We start from the raw sequence: 20,633 nt of genomic DNA on the forward strand, positions 1-20,633 counted from the left end.
GTTCAATAGCCAATCGGCCCCAATCGGATTAAAACTTAAAACTCCAATAGCATAGGAATTCATATACTTTGTTTCCCTATAAAGATAAATCAGACGAAGAACTTGACAAATGTGATTCATGATGGAGGGTATAAAAGATTCGGCCCTGCCGAACTTAGCATGCTTTTACGTTCAAATATGTGAGTCTCAACCTCTTTAAGGCACATCCCTAACAATTCAACAGTTTAGCTTAAATACAAGAAAAAGTGTGCTAAGTTCGGCCGGGCCAAATCTTGGGTACCAGCCACCATGGATTGCGCTAAAAATGTACCCTTATTAAATGAGTTTGTATTTGAATTATTTTGGTCGCAAGAAGTCATATCGCCATATTGGTACTTAGGGGGGGCCTATATCACCGTATTGACCGATTCGGATAAAACTTGGCACTGATGTTGTAAGTCATAAGATAGGATTTTGGGACAAATTTCAGCCAAATCGGATGAAAATTGAGTCTTCTAAGAGCTTAAGAAGTCAAATCCGGGGATCGATTTATATGGGGGCTATGTTTTTTTATAGATCGATTCGGATCATACTTGCCATGGATGTTGGAGTTCATAACTTAAGTCCTCATTCCAAATTTCAGCAAAATCGGATGAAAATTGAGGCTTCTAAGGGCTCAAGAAGTCAAAACCGGGAATCGGTTTATATGGGGGCTATATCTCTTTATAGACCGATTCGGATTATACATGCCTTGTATGTTGGAAATCACAACTTAAGCCTTTATTCCAAATTTCAGCCAAATTGGATGAAAATTGAGGCTTCTATTGGATTCGGATCATACATGACATAGATGTTGGAAATCACAACTTAAGTCTGTGTTCCCAATCTCAGCCAAATCGGATGAAATTTAAGGCTTTTAAAGGCTCAAGAAGTCAAATCCGGGGATCGGTGTATATGGGGGTTATATCTGTTTATAGACCGCTTTGAATCATACTTGGCATGAATGTTCAGAATCATAATTCAGGTCAGGTTCAGGGCACAGTTGTTGCGGCTTGTAAGGGCTCAAGAAATTAAATAGGGAGATAGGGAGCTATATGGGAGCTATATCAGGTTATAGACTTATTCGGGCCGTACTTAGCACAGTTGTTGGAAGTTTTAAAAAATACGGCATGCAATATTTCAGCCAAATCGGACAAAAATTGCGGTTTGTACAGGCTCAAGAAGTCAAATCGGGAGATCGGTTTATATTGGAGCTACACCAGGTTATACACCGATTTCATCCATATTTGGCACAGTTGTTGGAAGTTGTAACAGAAGACCGCGTGAAAAAATTTCAGCAAATCGGGTAAAAATTACAGCTTGTAAGGGCTGAAGAAGCCAAATGGAGAGATCGGTTTATATGGGAGCCATATCATGTTATAAACCGATTTGGAGCGCACTTAGTATAGTTGTTGGAAGTCTTAACAAAACACTACATGCAAAACTTCCGCCAAATCGGACAAAAACTGCGGCTTGAAAGGGCTCAAGAATTCAAATCGGAAGATCGGTTTATATGGAGGCCATATCTGTTTATACATCGATTCGGACAAAATTGCGGCTTGTAAGGGCTCAAGAAGTCAAATCGGGAGAACGTTTTATATGGTAGCTATATCAGGTACTTGGCACAATTGTTGTAAGTCATAACGAAACACTACATGCAAAATGTCAGCCAAATCGGACAGAAATTGCGGCTTCCAGGGGCTCAAGAAGTGTAATCGGGAAATCGGTTTATATAGGAGCTATGTCTAAATATAACCGATATGGCCCATTTGCAATCCCCAAAGACCTATATCAATAGTAAGTATCTGTGCAAAATTTCAAGCGGATAGCGTTCGACCGCTATCGTGATTTCGACAGAGAATATATATACTTTATGGGGTCTTAGACGAATATTTTGAGGTGTTACAAACGGAATGACTAGATTAGTATACCCCCATCCTATGGTGGTGGGAATAATACAACATTTGCCATAAGAAACCCTTTCTCTTACCAATTCCCACCGTTTTAGCTTAAAAGACATAACATTTGCCATAAAAGCGCCACAATGACTATGTATGGTGGTATGGTATTCACTTTTTGTTTTTACTTACATCAATTACATCATTAAATCTACTATAAAACGCCAAAAGCAACAAAAACAAAAGCAATGCTAATAGAAATGTTGCCACACACATTTCTCAAACAAATTGTTTTTGTTTTGGGTGATTTCATTCTCAAACACAGTTTGAGACAAAGAATGCAATAACAACAAATAACGACCTTGACATTGGCAAGTCAGTTACATGCAATCATATGGTGCTGGTTGTCGGGGAAGGTCGACATACACTGAAGAAAATCACTACTCCTATATTTAATACATAGATGGTTGATGTACAAAACAACTATGCCTGCACAAACAATGCTTTAAAGTTACTGATGTCGGTCTGAGAGCTTTGGTAAACACACTGAAAAAAATTTTATCCTACATTAAAGATCTAATCCAAAATTGTTTAATGGCGGTCAACTACATTGTGCTTAGTTTAAGAAACAGAAAAACTTCACAAATATAGGCGTTGTTAAATGTGATTTTTTAAAAATAGAACTTTTCAGAAAAGAAGAAATTAGGATTCATTTGCAGGTTGTGTCCGTTAGCATACAACGACTAAAATTCCTCTTCTTGGGCTTGAAATCATAATACCCTACACCACTACTGTGGCACAGGGTATTATAACTTAGTGGATTTATTACCAACCAAAAAATGTGGATATAGTTTATATAAAAAATTGTTTCGAATTGTCAATATTTTTGAGCGTTCTTATATAGAGGGTAAAACCCGAATCGTATTCAAATTAAAGTTTTGGTTGGTTTGGTTTTGGAGTTGGTAGCGTAATTGGATTACCAGTGCAGAGGTCGTGGGTTTGATTCCCGACAGAAGCCTTGGTCTGTCGCTACTGTGGAATCACAAATGACTAAAAAATTGTCTGAGTCTGTAAAGGACTGTCAGTCTTACTTAACCTAACCATACCCACCATCATAGGATGGGGAATACTAATCTAGTCATTACTCGAAATATTCGTCTAAGATCCCATAAAGTACATATATTCTTAATCGTCTCGACGTTCTGAGTCGATCAAGCCATGTCCGTCTGTCGAAATCACGATAGTGGTCAAACGCGTAAAGCTAGCCGCTCGAAATTTTGCACAGATACTTTCTATTGATGTAGGTCGTTGGGGATTGTAAATGGGCCATATCGGTCTAGATTTAGATATAGCTCCCACATAAACCGATCTCCCAATGTGATTTCTTGACCCCTTACAAGCCGCAATTTTTACCCGATTTGGCTGAAATTTAGCATGTAGTGTTCTGTTATGACTTCCAATATTTGTGCCAAGTACGGTCCAAATCGTTTAAAAACCTGATATAGTTCCCATATAAACCGATCTCCCAATTTGAATTCTTGAGCCCTTACAAACCGCAAATTTAGTCCGATTTGGCTGAAATTTTGCATGTGGTATTCCGTTTTGACTTCTAATAACTGTGTCAAGTACGGTCCAAATCGGTTTAAAACCAGATATAGCTTCCATATAAACCGATCTCCCGATCTGATTTCTTGAGCCTTTAGAAGCCGCAAATTTAGTCCGATTTAGTTGAAACTTTGCACTTAATGTTCTGTTTTGACTTCCAACAAATGTGCCAAGTATGGTCCAAATCGGTTTAAAACCAGATATAACTCCCTTATAAACCGATATCCCGATTTGAATTCTTGAGCCCCTGGAAGCTAAAATTTTTGTTCGATTTGGCTGAAATTTTGCATGCAGTGTTTTGTTACGACTTCCAACAACTGAACCAAATACGGTTTAAATCAGTCTGTAACCTGATACAGCTCCCATATAAACCGATCTCCCTATTTGAATTCTTGAGCCCCTGGAAGCTACAATGTTTGTTTAATTTGGCTGAAATTTTGCATGTAGTAATCTGTTATGACTTTCAACAACTGTGCCAAGTAAGGTTCAAATTGGTCAAGAACCTCATATAGCTCCCATATAAACCGATCTCCCGATTTGACTTCTTGAGCCCTAACAAGCCGCCATTTTTATCCGATTTGGCTGAAATTTTGCACATATTGTTCTGTTAAGACTTCCAACAACTGTGCCTAGTACGATCCAAATCGGTCTATAACCAAGTATAGCTCCCACATAAATCGTCTCTCCATCATCCTTGCGCGGTTCCTAAAAGCTTTAATTTTTGCTGGTTTGACAGAAGTTTGGTATGTAGAATAAAATTATGCCCTTCAACTAATTTTTTTTACATACATTTTTAGCAGAATCCATGGTTGTGGGTTCCCAAGATTCGGCCCGGCCGAACTTAGCATGCTTTTACTTGTTAAATTATTAACATTGCAGTCGGTAGGACGGCGAAAATCTTATGGGGTGATCCGGATCGTGAGGGGACGAGGCTATTACTGAAAGGAAGTAAGAAGGAGGCCAGTATAGCTTTTGGTATCATAACGGGACACATAGGACTACGAGTACGAGCTCACTTATGCAAAATCGGTGTGGCAAGTGATAGCATGCGTAGGGCATGTGGGGAATGTTGCAGCATGTCCTATGTCATTGCCCGGCTTCGCGTCTAACAGATAAAAGCACTTAGGTGGGGACACTATACCAGCCATGAACCAACTTAGGGGAGTGGTATGAAAAACAATTAGGTATTTTGGAAGTAGCACGGAACTCCTAACTTAAAATTTTCTTGTTCAAGGTTACTTTTTTGTTTTTAGAGCGCACAACAAGCCGATAACTGGCTTAGGTGTATGTCCATAGTGGCATGGGGTGGATTAATATACGAACCCTCTTTTCAACATAATCTAACATTGCTTTTGAGTGGACAGCACTCACTGATATGTGAACAGTTTCCCCTGCTTTTTAGTGGCACATATGTTCTTGGACAAATTTGCATTTGAATTTCTAACGTTGGTAAATTTCCGTTACCTTACTACCAAATCGTTCATAGTCTTTTAAATCAAAATTTTCATCTTTGAGTACTGCAAATTACTTCTACTACATTCCTTCATCTATAGAATGCTCACAATCATAAACCTTTGCGTTCACTTTAAGTTCGGCACACCCCTCTGTTTCAGTTTTAATAATTGCAAAATAATACAAATGTATTGTTGAGCAATTTGCCAAAGATGGCAAAATTTGTCAGATGCTGTACGTATGACACAGACACGTTTCATCAACACATTCCCACATTAAACGTTTGTTTAACAGTACTACGTCAATTCACAGAAATCATATGAGCGCGATGCTGCTGCTGGCTGGATATGAGATAATGAGAGTGTCAATTGATTCAACTGTACTTATCACCCTCACATGTTACACACACACAAAATGGTGCGCTAACAATGAGGGGAAGCTATGACTAAACCATTTGGGTAAATAGTGGCATGGGTATATATATTTATAAGTAGCGGTTATTGAAAAGGCTAAGCAGTTCATCAATTACCCATATAAATAAAACTCTCAATCATCAAGTGGGGGTGAATCGAAATTTTGCAAAAAATTTTATGGAAAAATAAAATTTCGAAAAAATCGTATTCTTGTAAGAGTAAAGCGTGATGAGTTCGGCGGGGCCGAATCTAAAATATGGGAGCTTTATTTAATTATAGACCGATTTGAATCGTAATCGGCAAAATTGTTGGAAGTCATAACAAAACACTATGTGCAAAATATCAGCCAAATCGGACAAAAATTGCGACTTCCAGGGGCTCAAGAAGTCAAATCGGGAGATCGGTCTATATGGGAGCTATATCAGGTTATGGACCGATTTGGACCGTATTTAACATAGTTGCGGCTTCCAGGGGCTTTAGAAATCAAATTGGGAGATCGGTTTACATGCGAGCTATATCATGTTCTTGACCGATTTGGACCGTACTTGGCACAGTTGTTGAAAGTCATAAAAAAACACAACATGCTCAATTTCAGCCATATCAGACAAAAATTACGGCCTCCAGGGGTTCAAGAAGTCAAATCGGGAGATCGGTTTATATGGGAGCTATAACGAAATCTAACCGATATGGCCCAACGACCTACATCAATATTAAGTATCTGTGCAACATTTCAAGCGGTTAGCTTTACGCAGACATGGACGAACAGACATGGCTAGATCGACTCAGGATGTCGAAACGATCCAGAATATATATACATTATGGGTTCCTAGACGAATATTTCGAGGTGTTACAAACAGAATGACTTAATTAGTATACCGCCATGTTACGGTGGTGAGAATAAAAATCAATTTGTGTTTGTTTGTATGTCTGTTCCGTATAGACTCAACAACGGCTAAAACGATTTTCTTAAAATTTTCACAGATGGTGCATAATGATCCTGTGGTGAAAATGGGGTACTAAATTTTTTGATATTTGAACGAAGGGGGTGGGGGCTTACCCTCCCCCTTACCCTAATTTTCAGAAACGCCAGATCTCGGAGATGGGTGGTGCGATTAAAGCGAAAATTTTTTTCTATTTTCTAAAACCAAAAATTTGGTATCCGAATTTCGGATGGGGTACCTAGGGGGGCTGCCCCACCCCCAAAACCCAGAAAATATATTTATAGGCCAATCACGACAATATGATACTCAAATGAAAGATATTTGTGAGTGGAAAACGAATCTGATATTCAAATATGGGGTCAAGTGTTTGGGGAGCCGCCCCATACTCAAAACACCCCTAAATCGGGCATATTTACCGACCATGGCAATGGCAATATGGGGCTCAAATAAAAAGTATTTGGGAGTAGAGCACGAAATTGATATCCCCAAGTTCTGGGGGTCCTCCCCTTTCCCAAAACACCCCACAAACCGGACATATTTACTGACCATGACAATATGGCGCTCATATAAAAGGTATTTGAGGGTAGAATACGAATCTGATATATATTTTCAGGGTCAAGTCACCTTCCAACCCCCAAACCCGACATATTTGCCTACTACGGAAATATGGGGCCCACAAATATTTGGGAGTAGAGTATAAATCTGATATCAGTATTCGGAACTAATACGGGACGTTCCACCCCACCATGACAGTTTGGGGCTCAAAGAGAGTGAAGCACGATGTGAATAGTTTTTAGGGCCCATCCCCAAACCGGTTATATTTGCTGATGATTGCAATAAGGGGCTCAACTGAAAGGTGTTTGAGATTAGAAAACGATTCTGATTTCCTTTTGTGGGGCCAAGTGTTTGGGGGACGCCTACTCCCCTTAAACCAATTGCAAAAGCAGAACACGATGTTAATATTTGTTCAGGGCTAAGTGTTTGGGTAAGTAAAAGGCAATATGGGCAAGTAAAGGGAATTTGGGAGTAGAATACGAATCTGATATCGAAATGTGGGACCAAGTGTTTGGGGGACGCCTCATCCCACAAACCATTGGTAATAAACAATTGATTGGTTTAAACAAGTGATATTTGAGAGTAGACCACGATGCTGATAGCTTTCCATGCCTAAATGTGTGGGAACCACCCCAGCCCCCAAAACAAAAAAAAACCCTTAAATCGGACAAACATACTTAACGACCATGGCAATATGGGGCACAAATAAAAGGTATTTGGGTATAAAGCACGAAATTGATACCTTCTTTCGGGACGAAGTTTCTCGGTGGCCTTCCCACTCCCAAAATTCCTATGAGAGTATCGGGCTCGTATAAAGTTTTTTTTTTTACAAGTGGAGTACATCTCACATCCAAACTCCAAGATGACCCTAAACCCACCGAACGAATTAATTGACCGCATATGGCGCCGAACGCCTGGGTTCAAATCCTGGCTTAAATAACAAACAAAATTTTCAGCGGTGGTTATCCCCTTACTAATGCTAGCTACATTTGTAAGGTATCCCGTCATGTTAAAACTTCTCTACCTAGTGGTGACACTAAGCGGCACGCTGTTCGGACTAGGCATAAAAAGGAGGGCCCTTATCATTGAGTTTAAACTTTAATCGGACTGCATTCACTGATATGAGGGAAGTATCCCCTGTTCCTTAATGGAATGTTCATGGGAAATTTAGTTAGTTAATATATTGTTATACTGTCAGTTAAGCGTCAGTTAAGTTAACACATATCATTTTCGCAGCATTGTATTTCACCTAAATCTCTTTATTTATTCAAAATAAATGTTCAAATGATATTTTTGTTCCACATAATGTAAAAGGCATAGCGGGCCAGTTTTCTATGAAAATCAAGTTTGGACGACATTTTCTATAAAAATTAAATTTCTGTAAAATTTAATTTTGACAAAATATCCTATAAAAAATAAATTTCTTAATTTCCAAATTAAGAAAAAGCTTAAAAACGTTATAAGTTTGGCTGCGCGAATTTTGGACACCCACTACCATGAATTCTGCTTAAAATGTACTCAAATGATTCTAGTTGAAGGACATATGTGTATTTTCCGTAGCAAATTTTTGCAAATTCAGGCAGAAATTGAAGCTTCTAGGGACCATAGAAGAATAATCGGGTGATCGGTTTATATGGGAGATATATCAGGTTATAGCCTTATTTGGACAATACATAGCACAGTTGTTGGAAGTCACAACAAAACTTAATGTTCAAAATTTTAGCCAAATCGGACAACAACAACTGCTTGCAGCGCCTAAAGATGTCAAATCGAGAGGTAGGTTTATATGAGAGCTATATCAGGTTATAGACCGATTTGGACCGTATTTGACACGATTGTTGAAAATCGTTACAGAAAACTACCTCGAAATTTTCAACAAAATCGGATAACAATTGTGGCTTCTAGGATCAACTTAAATGGGAGCTTTGTCCAAATCTGAACCGAAATATCCCATTTGCAATCCCCAACGACCTACATCAATAAGAATTCTCTTTGCAAAACTTCAAACGGATATCTTTATTCGTTCGACCTCTGTGGTGATTTTCACAGACGGACGGCCGGACATTGCTAGATCGACTTAGATTTGGATCAAGATAAGCGAGAATATATACATGTATTGGGTTGCCCAAAAAGTAATTGCGGATTTTTCATATAGTCGGCTTTGACAAATTTTTTCACAGCTTGTGACTCTGTAATTGCATTCTTTCTTCTGTCAGTTATCAGCTGTTACTTTTAGCTTGCTTTAGAAAAAAAGTGTAAAAAAAGTATATTTGATTAAAGTTCATTCTAAGTTTTATTAAAAATGCATTTACTTTCTTTTAAAAAATCCGCAATTACTTTTTGGGCAACCCAATATATATAAGTAAAAATGCGTTATGTTCGGTCGAGCATAGCTGATATGCAAATCCTCCATGGATCGCATTTTCTACATTCTTTGAACGACTTTTTCAAATATTTAGGACCGATATGGACCGTACTTGCCACGACAATTTCATATCTTAAAAACTGCGTTTGAAATATCAGCAACATCGGATAATAATTGCGACCTCTAGCGGCTAAAGAAGTCGTTATGACAGCTTTAACAGGTTATAAACCGATCACACCTTAGACGGCTATTGGAAATCATAGTAAAGCGTAAGTGCTATACTGACCTCCTTCTTACATCATTTCAGTAATGGCCTCGTCCCCTCACGATCCGGATCACCCCATAGGATTTTCACCATCCTACCGCAGTTTTTTCGCTGTTCCACAGGGTATATCGACGGCAGTTCTCTGGCCTCACTGCCAAATCGTCTGCTTTCTCATTCCCAGTTACTCCACTATGGCCCGACACCCAAACGATGCGGATTGTGCCATCCTCAGAGAAGGTGTTAATCGCATTCTTACTTAGCCTAGCTTTACTACTTCGAAAATGAACATAACATTAGCTATGAAATTACTAAAAAATTACTAAACTGTTGCCTACAAAGGCATGAAATTATATTTTTCAATTTCTTTCCAACATTTGCAGAAAATTATTTTCTTTTCTATTAATTTTAATATGATTTCCCTTTAATTTTGCAGCAATATGTTCGCATTGTGGTACCTATCATTGGCGGTCGACGAGATGCGGTAAGTTCCAATTAAAATTTGAAATCGAATTTCAATTTAAATACAACCCACAAACTGTGGGTGTCGTAAAACAAAGCTTTTTGAACTCTTACGAGCTTAAGAAAACACACCACATGTATAATTAACAAAGACTATAGCATATCTTAAGGCGGTTAGTAAAAAATGATGTTTCGAAGAACATTTGAAATAAGGTGGCAATACCAAAAATTTTAGTTTGTTGGGGTTTGGGGTATAGGAGAGCATTTGTTCATATTGTAAATTACAAAGTGCAGTCTGTCTTTTGGCTGCATATTAGCACAGTATTTTAACGAACACATGGACAGCTGCTTTGTATTAACACAGACATGTTTACTCTAACAGTATTTGCTTTCCTTAATTTCAGGACGTTGAGTAGATAAGCGTCCAAATATATTATTTAATTTCATATTTGCTAGATAAATTTAATCACAAATATTAATCACATGCTAATTATTATGTAATCAAATGCTGAGTGTTGAATTTCATAATAATTAATATTGGGATAATAAGTCATTATTATTAGAATTGGTATTAAATGATTCACTTTCTGTTTATGAGTTCATCAACGGTGAATGAGTGCAATCAAAGTTTTATTGTTGCTCGTTTTCTACTGTACTACTACTGTAACACAGGGTAGTAGAGTTCAAAGTATTTGTTTGCAATATGTGGAAGAGTAGGGCAAACCTACACGGTAGTTAAGGTGTCATTAGTTACAAACCTATAGAATCACTATGTCCAAAGAAAATAAAACGGGTTTGCTTTCCATAATTAAATTAAAAAACATTATTTTCCATGTAGAATTGTCATTGTAGGGAACCAATGGACCCTTTATAACATGACCTAAATCCAATTCTTTAGTGACATTTTTATACCTCGAAATATGCGTCTGAGACCCCATAAAGAATATATATTCTTGATCGTCATAGCCATGTCCGTCCGTCTGTCTGTCCAAAGCACCCTAACTTTCGAAGGAGTAAAGCTAGCGCCTTGAAAATTTGCGCAAATACTTTTCATTATTGTAGGTCGATTGCGTAAATGGGCCAAATCGGTCCATGTTTTGATATAGCTGCCATATAAATCGATCCTGGGTCTTGACTTCGTGAGCCTCTAGAGGGCGCAATTTTCGTCCGATTTGAGTGAAATTTTGCACGTGGTGTTTTGGTATCACTTCCAACAACTGCGCTAAGCATGGTTCATGTTTTGATATAGCTGCCATATAAACTGATCTGGGGTCTTGACTTCTTGGCCTCTAGAGGGCGCAATTCTCATCCGATTTGACTGAAATTTTGCACGTAGTATTTTGATATCACTTCCAACAACTGTGCTAAGTATGATTTAAATCGGTTAATAATCTGGTATAACTTTCATATAAACCGATCTTGGATCTTGACTTCTTGAACCAATAGAGCGCGCAATTCTCATCCGATTTTGCTGAAATTTTGCATTAGGTGTTTTTTATGACTTCCAACAACTGTGCTTAGTATGGCGCAAGTCGGTACATAACCTGATATAGCTGTCATATAAACCGATCTTGGATCTTGATTTCTTGAGCCAAAGAGCGCGTAATTCTCATCCGTTTTTGCTGAAATTTTGCATTAGGTGTTTTTTATGACTTCCAACAACTGTGCTAAGTATGGCGTAAATCTATCTAAAATCTGATATAGCTGCCATATAAACCGATCTGGGATCTTGACTTCTTGAGCCTCTAGAGGGCGCAATTCTTATCCGATTGGGAAGAAATTTTGTACAAACGCTTCTCTCATGACCTTCTACATACGTGTCTAATATGGTCTGAATCGATCAAAAGCTTGATGCAGCTCCCATATGAACCTATCTCCCAATTTTGCTTCTTGAGCCCCTACATTCTTATCCGAATGAACTGAAATATTACACAATGACTTCTTCAACGTTCAGCATTCATTTATGGTCCGAATCGGACTATAAGTTGATATAGCTCGAATATCATAACAGTTCTTATTCAATATTCTTTGTTTGCCTAAAAAGTGATACCGCGCATAGAACTCGACAAATGCGATCCATGATGGGGGTATATAAGATTCGGTCCAGATGAACTTTGCACGCTCTTACTTATTTTCCCTGGTTTGTTAGATAGTGGTATGTGGTAAAGATTCGGCCCGGCCAAACTTAGCATGTTTTTACTGGATAATAGTTTTATACCCACTACCGTGGGATGGGGGGTATATTCATTTAATCATTCCGTTTGCAACACATTGAAATATCAATTTCCGATCCTACAAAGTATATATATTTCGGATCGTCGTAAAATTCAAAGACGATTTAACGATGTCCGTATGTCTGTCCGTCTATCCGTCTGTTGTAATCACTCTACAGCCTTTAAAAATTGAGATATTGAGCAGAAATTTGGCACAGATACGTCTTTTTGATACACGCTGGTTAAGTTCTTGAAGGGGCCAAATCAGACCATATTTGAATATAGCTGCTATATATACCGATCTGCCGATAAAGGGTCTGACCACCATAAAAGCTTTATTTTTTAACCGATTTTGCGGTGAGTAGTTTTAGGCTTCCCGACATCTGATCCAAATATAGTTAAGATCGGACTTTATTTAGATATAGCTGCCATATAGACCGATCTCCCGATAAAAGGTTTGAAGCCCATAAATGCTTTGTTTTTTAACCGATTTCGCTGAAATTTGAATCAGTGGGCTAATTTAAGCCTTCCGACATCTGACCTAAATATGGTTCAGATCGAACTTTATTTAGATATAGCTGCCATATAGACCGATCTCCCGATAAAAGGTTTGAAGCCCATAAATGCTTTGTTTTTTAACCGATTTCGCTGAAATTTGAATCAGTGGGCTAATTTAAGCCTTCCGACATCTGACCTAAATATGGTTCAGATCGAACTTTATTTAGATATAGCTGCGATATAGACCGATCTCCCGATAAAGGGTCTGAAGCCCATGAAAGCTTTATCTTTTATCCGATTTCGCTGAAATTTAAAACATTGAGTGGTTTTAGGCCGACCAACATCTGATCTAAATATCGTTCAAATCGAACTATATTTAGATATAGCTGCCCCATAGACCGATCTGCCGATAAAGGGTCTGGAGCCCATAAAAGCTTTATTTTTTATCAGATTTCGCTGAAATTTGAAACAGTGAATAGCTTTAGGCTTCCCAACGTATGGTTCAGATCGAACTTTATTTAGATATAGCTGCCATATAGACCGATCTCCCGATTAAAGGTTTGAAGCCCATAAATGCTTTATTTTTTAACCGATTTCGCTGAAATTTAAAACAGTCAGTAGTTTTAGGCCTACCAACATCTGATTCAAATAAAGTTCAGATCGGACTATATTTAGATATAGCTGCCATATGGACCGATCTCTCGATTAAGGGTCTGAAGCCCATTAAAGATTTATTTTTTAACCGATTTCGCTGAAATTTGAAACGGTGAGTAGCTTTAGGCCTCCCGACATCTGACCTAAATATGGCTTCAATCGGACTATATTTAGATACAGCTGCCATATAGACCAATCTGCCGGTTAAGGGTCTGAAGCCCATAAAAGCTTTATTTTTCATCCGATTTCGCTGAAGATCGGACTGTATTTAGATATAGCTGTCATATAGACCGATCAGCCGATAATGGGTCTGAAGCTCATAAAATCTTTATTTATTACCCGATTTTGTTGACATTTGAAATACAAAATTCAACAGTGTCTCATATTTATAAGGCCACTCAATGTCCGTGCTGAATTTGGGTGCATAAGTTATCGAATTTTCACCGGATTGTGACGAAAGGGGGTTTACACATATACCCGAGGTGGTGGGTGTCTAAAGTTCGGCCCGGCCGAACTTAATGCCTTTTTACTTGTTGATTTCCCATTACTTCCTTGATGATGTAGCTAGCATTCAAAAAGATAGACATTGCTCTCTTTATGTCTGTTATTCTTGTTTTTTTGTTTATTTTTTGGTTGATGGTATAAAATTGAAATAATACGTATTTTGTTTTGAATAATTCAGTCGGTTGGGCAAATTTTGGCAATTTGGCCTAATGAATTTATAATGCTATTTAATTGATATCAATGAATATTGCAAATATAATTGCAAAATGTTTATTTAGGGGGCGAATATAGAAAAATAAAAAAAGATATTAAAAGCAATATCTAAATCTCTACCAAAATATATGAAGTGAGAAAGTATTGACATTGCAATTAGTCTAATAAAGGGTGGATAAGTTAATTATTGCTAGAATTATGACAAAAACAATTAAAACATGTAAAAAATAAGTTTAAACTTCCTAAGTTCGAATTTACCTATTTTGTTATTTGCACGGGTTTTCTTTATAGGTAGGCAAAAATTTAAAAAAAAAAATTATAATGGGAGTCAATCAATCAAAGGATAATAAATGTTTCATTTTGATCCTTTAGAAATCAAATGAAGAGGTCGATTTATGTGGGAGCTATATCAGGTGATACGCCGATTCGACCACACTGAATTTGTACGTTAGTGGTCAAAGCAAAATAATCGTACGAAAATCCAAGTGAAGATCAGCCAGAAGCATTGCAAGAGCTACCAATGCATCAAGAAAAAGTCACAGTTTGGTGTTTCGGTTTATAGGCTGGTGGCATCATTGGACCGTACTTGTTCAAAGATGATGCGAATCGTAACGTAACTGTGAATGGTGAGCACTACTGTGAGATGATGACACCACGCGTAACAATGGACTTATTAAGAGGCGAGATCGGTGAACATTTTATTTCACGTTCGGGACCGGTCAATTGGCCGCCTAGTTCGTGCGATTTAACGCCTTTAGACTATTTTTTGTGGGGTTATGTTAAAGCTTATGTCTATACAGACAAGCCCGCTCCGATTGACGCATTGGAAGACAACATTGAAGCATTTATTCGTGAGATACCGGCCGAAATGTTGGAAAGAGTATGCCAAAATTGGTCTAAGCGGATGGACGATTTGAGGCGAAGTCACGGTCAACATTTGCATGAAATCTTCAAACATTAAATTATATGGTCCGTACTATCGATTCAAATAAAAATTTCATGCATTTTTCTGAACTTAATGTGTTTTTTTTCGAAAAACTTTCCTTTAACTCTTAAAAACCTTTAGTTAAATAAAATATTTTACGATCTAGCCATCCGTCTGTCTGTCTGCCTGTTAAAATCACGCTAAAGGCTTTAAAAATTACGATAATTATCTGAAACTTTACCCAGATTATTTTTTTGTTCATAGTGAGCTTAAGTTCGAAAATGGGTTATATTGGACGATATCTTGATATAGTTCTCATATAGACCGATCTTCCGATTTAAGATTTTAGACGTATTAAATCCACATTTGTCATCTATAATGTTTTGCGATAAGCTCCTTGACATTCGTACTGAATATGGTCAAGATCGCACTACATTTGGATATAGCTGTCATATAGACATATCTCCGGATTTAGAGTCTTGGTCCCCATAAAAGGCTTTCTGACATACGTTCCCTATATGATTCAGATCGGTTTATATTTAGATATAGCTGCCATATATACCGATCTCTCGATTTAAGTCCTTGAACCCATAAAAGCAGAGTGCCGAGTTCAAATCGAACCATATTTAAATTTAGTTGCAATGGGTTGATGAATGATGCATTTGTTTCTGGACTATGACGAAAGGTGGTTAACCCGAGGTGGTTGGTGTTCAAAGTTCAGCCTGGCAAAACTTAATGCCTGGAACCCCAGCATACAGTGTCCCGTACACATGAAAGGAGACAAGACGGAATGTGCCAACTACAGAGGAATAAGACTCCTCCCCATCGCATACAAGATACTCACGAGCGTACTGTGTGAAATATTAAAACCTTAAGTCAATGAGTTAAATGGGCCCTATCATGGGCTTTAGACCTGGTAAATCCACCCTAGACCAGATATTCATACTACGCCAAATCCTGGAAAAGACCTACAAAGTCGTTGACTGGAAAGTTGACTCCAAAGCCGCTTTGGATACCCGTTTACGTTCAAAGGTATTTCAAACCATGTCTGAGCTTGGTATCCCTGTAAAATTAATAAGACTCTGCTGGATGAAACTTGCTGATACGCGTTCCTCAGTAAGAATAGGAAGGAATCTCTCGGAACCATTTAATACCAAACGAGGTTTCAGACAAGGAGACAGCCTATGGTGTGATGTCTTTAATATCCTGCTGGAGAAGATCATACGAGATGGAGATGCGAATAGATATGCCACACCAATCAGAAGAGAACACACGCTACACGCCTATGCCGATGACATCGACATCATGGTCGGTCATCGGAAGTAGTAACTGCGAAAGAGAGTCAGTGAAAATAAGTCTGGCAGTTAATCGAGATAAGACGTAGTGGATGGTTTCTATTCCCAAAACGCCCGGTACCACCGAGCAGATAAAGAAAATGGAGAAAGTTGGAACCCACAACGGCACCGCCGTAAACGAAATGAACGACACCAGTTTTGAGATAAAGCGAAGAATAATACTGGCAAACAGATACTTCTACCTCTCGAAAGATGCAGATTACACTATACAAGACACTGATACTATCCGCGTTGTTATATGGTTCTGAGGCATGGGTACTTATGAAAGCAGGTGAGGCAGTACTTGGAGTGCTTGAGAGAAAGATTTTCGTAAAATATATTCTTCGTAGTATATATTGTTGAAAGTCGTAACAGGACACTAGGTGCAAAACTTCAGCCCAATCGGATAATAGTTGCGGCTTACTGGAGCTCAAGAAGTAAACCGTAAGGTCGGTTTATATGGGAGTCGGTTTGGACCATATATCCTAAGAGTGTTGTAAATCATAACAAATCACTCATTGGAATAAACATTGAGATTTCTAGGGGCTCAATAAGTTTGACAGGCAGACGGACATGGCTAGGTCGACTCAGAAAATCAATACCATCAAGAATATATATACTTCAAATGGTCTTAGATCAATAATTCCAGGTGTTACAAACAGAATGAAATAGGAAACCTGAAAGGAATGGAAGAGGTTTCCGATCGGATACCTGAGACGACACTTGAGGTCGAGTGCGGCAGCAGTGCCTTCACGAATTGATGAGACTCTTATATTGTCATCTGGAATGTTACACGAACAGATCAGGATAGAGTGGACCTGAGGGTATACAATGAGAACCCAGGGACTGAGATCTGAAATCTGTTTTCGCAGTATGGTATTAACGCGAGGACGTAAATTGTGAATATCTTTAGGGATTGTAAATAAGCCTATGGGGTTATAACAATGAGGACGGTAAGATCAAGAATAGTCTTGAAGTGTAAAAAGGAGATTAATGCATTCTGTAACGATAGTGCGAACCGCATTGCTTGGATGCCGGGCAATAGTAAGGAGCATGGGGAATTAAAGAGCAGACGATTTGGCCGTGTAGGCCAGAGGACCGCCGTCAATTAACTCGGTTAATGCAAAGCCTTTGGAGCGATGCAGTTCGAGTTAAGATCGCCTACGATGAACGCACTGTGGAACAATGAAATGGTCTATAGGACGAAGAAAATTCCATGAGGAGATCGGAATAGTGAGAAGACGAATACTGAAATGAAATAAGAAGGATATCAGTATAGCTTTCAGTATCATAACGGGACACATAGGACTATGGTCATACTTGCGCAGAATGGGTGCGGCAAGTTTTAGCATGTAGTAGAACATGTGGGGAAGATGATGAGAAGGTGGACCATTTCCATGTCATTGCCCAACTTCGCGGCTAATAGACAACGACACTAACGAGGGGACATAATATCAGACTTAAACCGATGTACGGTCATGGAATGGAAAACAAAAAGGGATTTTGTAAAAAGCACGGAATTGTTGACTCAGATTTTTTTCATTCGAGTTTACCAACCTAAAGATTTCTGAATTCAAAAGCCGCCGTTGATTGTGGCAGATCTCTCAAAGAGATGGCACGGAATTGTATAGCAGACGGGCTTGTAAGACTAGGAGCCCCCTTATACATTCCAGGGGAACTGGAATCTGTGAATTGGGGGGGGGGGGGGGGGGGGTAGTATTTAAGGATTCGTCCTGATCCACTTTTTTATACGTATTTTAGATACCGCTGCACTATTGCTAAATATGATTCATTTGATTTATATGGGTTTTAGTTATTAGATTTGTTTTCCTTTACCAAATACCTTTGATTTATATTCAAACTTGATCGGTCTATAGATCTGCACATTCTCTAACCCTCAAATACTTTTATTGGAGTTTCGGTTCGTTCCAACTGGGCTACATAGCCGCTTGTTGGGGATTTGTGGAGGTGCGACATCGCTTGGAACTTTTCTGTTAGAATTACTAGCTTTTATATCAAATATAATCCCTTATTGCTACTGTCAATCAAACATGTCTGCTATGAAAGTTTGACGCAAACATGTCTGCTAGGGAAGTTTGACGTCAGATATTTCGCCCTGATTTTGTTGCCAGATTCGTTTTCTTCTCTCAAATACCTTTAATATAAGACCTATTTTGTGTCAATAGGTCGATAGGTCCGCCCGACGAGCATTGGGATGGGAAGTTCCCCCTAGCTTATTGTCCACAATCTTCAATATCAAATTTATGTTTTCAGGTCAGTAAAAGAGTACAACCGAAAATTCGCATAAATCGGTTAAAATAGAACCAAAATCTGGCTTCAGCAAAAGTTGTGGTATGGGGGAGGTTCCGACTTCCCTACAGGTATCGAAAATCTAGTACCCAATTTAAGCTACAGCCTAGGTAGTTTCACTAGTCATTAAAATAAGTTTTTTGATATAATGATTGATTTGTAAGTTATAAAAATTTTATTATGTCGTTACTGACCGCTTTTCTGTAAAACATTTTGCAATGATAAGAAAAGTTTTTCCCACAGAATACTTCCCAGTACTAATGGGGGCATTTACTTTAAATGTATCACTTTTTTCCTAAGAAAATGCAATTAAGGTACTTGATTTATACTCATCCATTCTTTTTGTTTTCTTCTGGTTTTTTGCAAACGCATATTTTCCATAGAACCTTCTCCATTTGGAATATAATCTAAGTACAATTATTTGTGCTAGCCAAAGATAACAGAGGCCATATCTTAGTCAGTTGAAAGTTGCAATTATCGAGCAGTACTACAAGTTAAGAGACGTATATTTATTTTTATACTTGCATGCAATCGCCGGTTTATTAGATTGTGCCGATATGGTGTTTGGTGATAACCAGCAATAGGAAAAAACATTTTAATGAAACTTCAAATTTAAGATAAACAATTTAAAAAACTTGAATAAAGTTTTCTATAAAACAAAATTTAGTATTAAAAAATCAGGAACAATTTTCTCTTAAAACTAAATTTAGTTTTAAAAAATCAGGAAAAATTTTCTCGTATATAGAAAAATCAATTTGTAATTTCCGATTTTCTGGTGCAGAATGGGTCCGGGTTGCAAATAGGATACTTAATTTTTATACCCTCCACCATATGGGGATGGGGGTGTACTAATTTCGTCCTTCCGTTTGTAACACCTCGAAATATTCGTGTAAGACCCCATAAAGTATTCTTTATCGTCATGACAATTTAAGTCGATCTGGCCATGTCCGTCCATCTGTCCGTCTGTGGAAAGCTTGCTATCTTTCGAAGGAGTAAAGCTAGGCGCTTAAAATTTTGCACAAATACTTCCTATTAGTGTAGGAAGATAGGGATTTTAAATGGGCCATATCGGTCCATGTTTTGATATAGCTCCCATATAAACCGATATTCCGATGACTTCTTCTATAATCCCTAACACACGTGCCAAATATGGTCTAAATCGGTCCATAACCTGATATAGCTCTCATATAAACCGATGTCCCGATTTAACTTCTGAGCCCCTAGAGGGCATAATTCATATACGATTTTGCTCAAATTTTGCACAGACACTGTATCAAAGACCTCTAACATACGTGCCAAATATGGTCTGAATCGGTTCATAACCTGATATAGCTCCCATATAAACCGATTTCCCAATTTTATTTCTTAAACCTCTAGAGGGCGTAATTCTTATCCAATTTTGCTGAAATTTTGCACAGTCACTGCATCTATGACCTCTAATATATGTGCCAAATGTGGTCTAAATCGGTCTATAACCTGATATAGCTCATATATAAACCGATTTTCCGATTTTACTTCTTGAGGCCCTAGAGGGCGTAATTCATATATGATTTTGCTGAAATTTGCACAGACACTGTATCAAAGACCTCTAACGTGCTAAATATGGTCTATATCGGTCAATAACCTGACATAGCTCCCATGTAACCCGATGTTACTCCTTGAGCCGTAATTCTTATACAATTTTACTGAAATTTGCACAATGGTATCTACTATGGTCTCCAACATCCGAATCGGTTCATTAGCTGATATAGTTTTAATAGCACAGCAATTCTTTTTCATTATGGTTTCCAACATCCACGCCAAATATGGCCCGAATCGGTTCATTAGCTGATATAGTTCCAATAGCACAGCAATTCTTATTCATTATCCTTTGTTTGTCTATGAAGAGATACCAGGCAAAGAACTTGACAAATGCTATCGAGGTGGAGGGTATACAAGATTCAGCCCGGCCGAACTTAGCATGCTTTTACTTGTTAAGTATCTGAAGGTGGGCGGACCCTTACCACGATTT

General features: G+C 38.2%; 1 protein-coding gene across 1 annotated transcript in view; it reads left to right on the forward strand.

The window, feature by feature from the left end:
• LOC106084674 (arginine kinase 1) overlaps positions 1-20,633 on the forward strand; it is a 120,512-nt gene that overhangs the window by 13,031 nt on the left and 86,848 nt on the right. Inside the window, exon 3 of the mRNA XM_013248543.2 lies at positions 9,946-9,993. Coding sequence (XP_013103997.2) covers positions 9,950-9,993 — 44 coding nt within the window. The 5' untranslated portion in view covers positions 9,946-9,949. The remainder of the gene's footprint in view (positions 1-9,945; positions 9,994-20,633) is intronic.

Source organism: Stomoxys calcitrans, chromosome 1 (genome assembly GCF_963082655.1).
Source record: "Stomoxys calcitrans chromosome 1, idStoCalc2.1, whole genome shotgun sequence".
NCBI lineage: Eukaryota > Metazoa > Arthropoda > Insecta > Diptera > Muscidae > Stomoxys > Stomoxys calcitrans.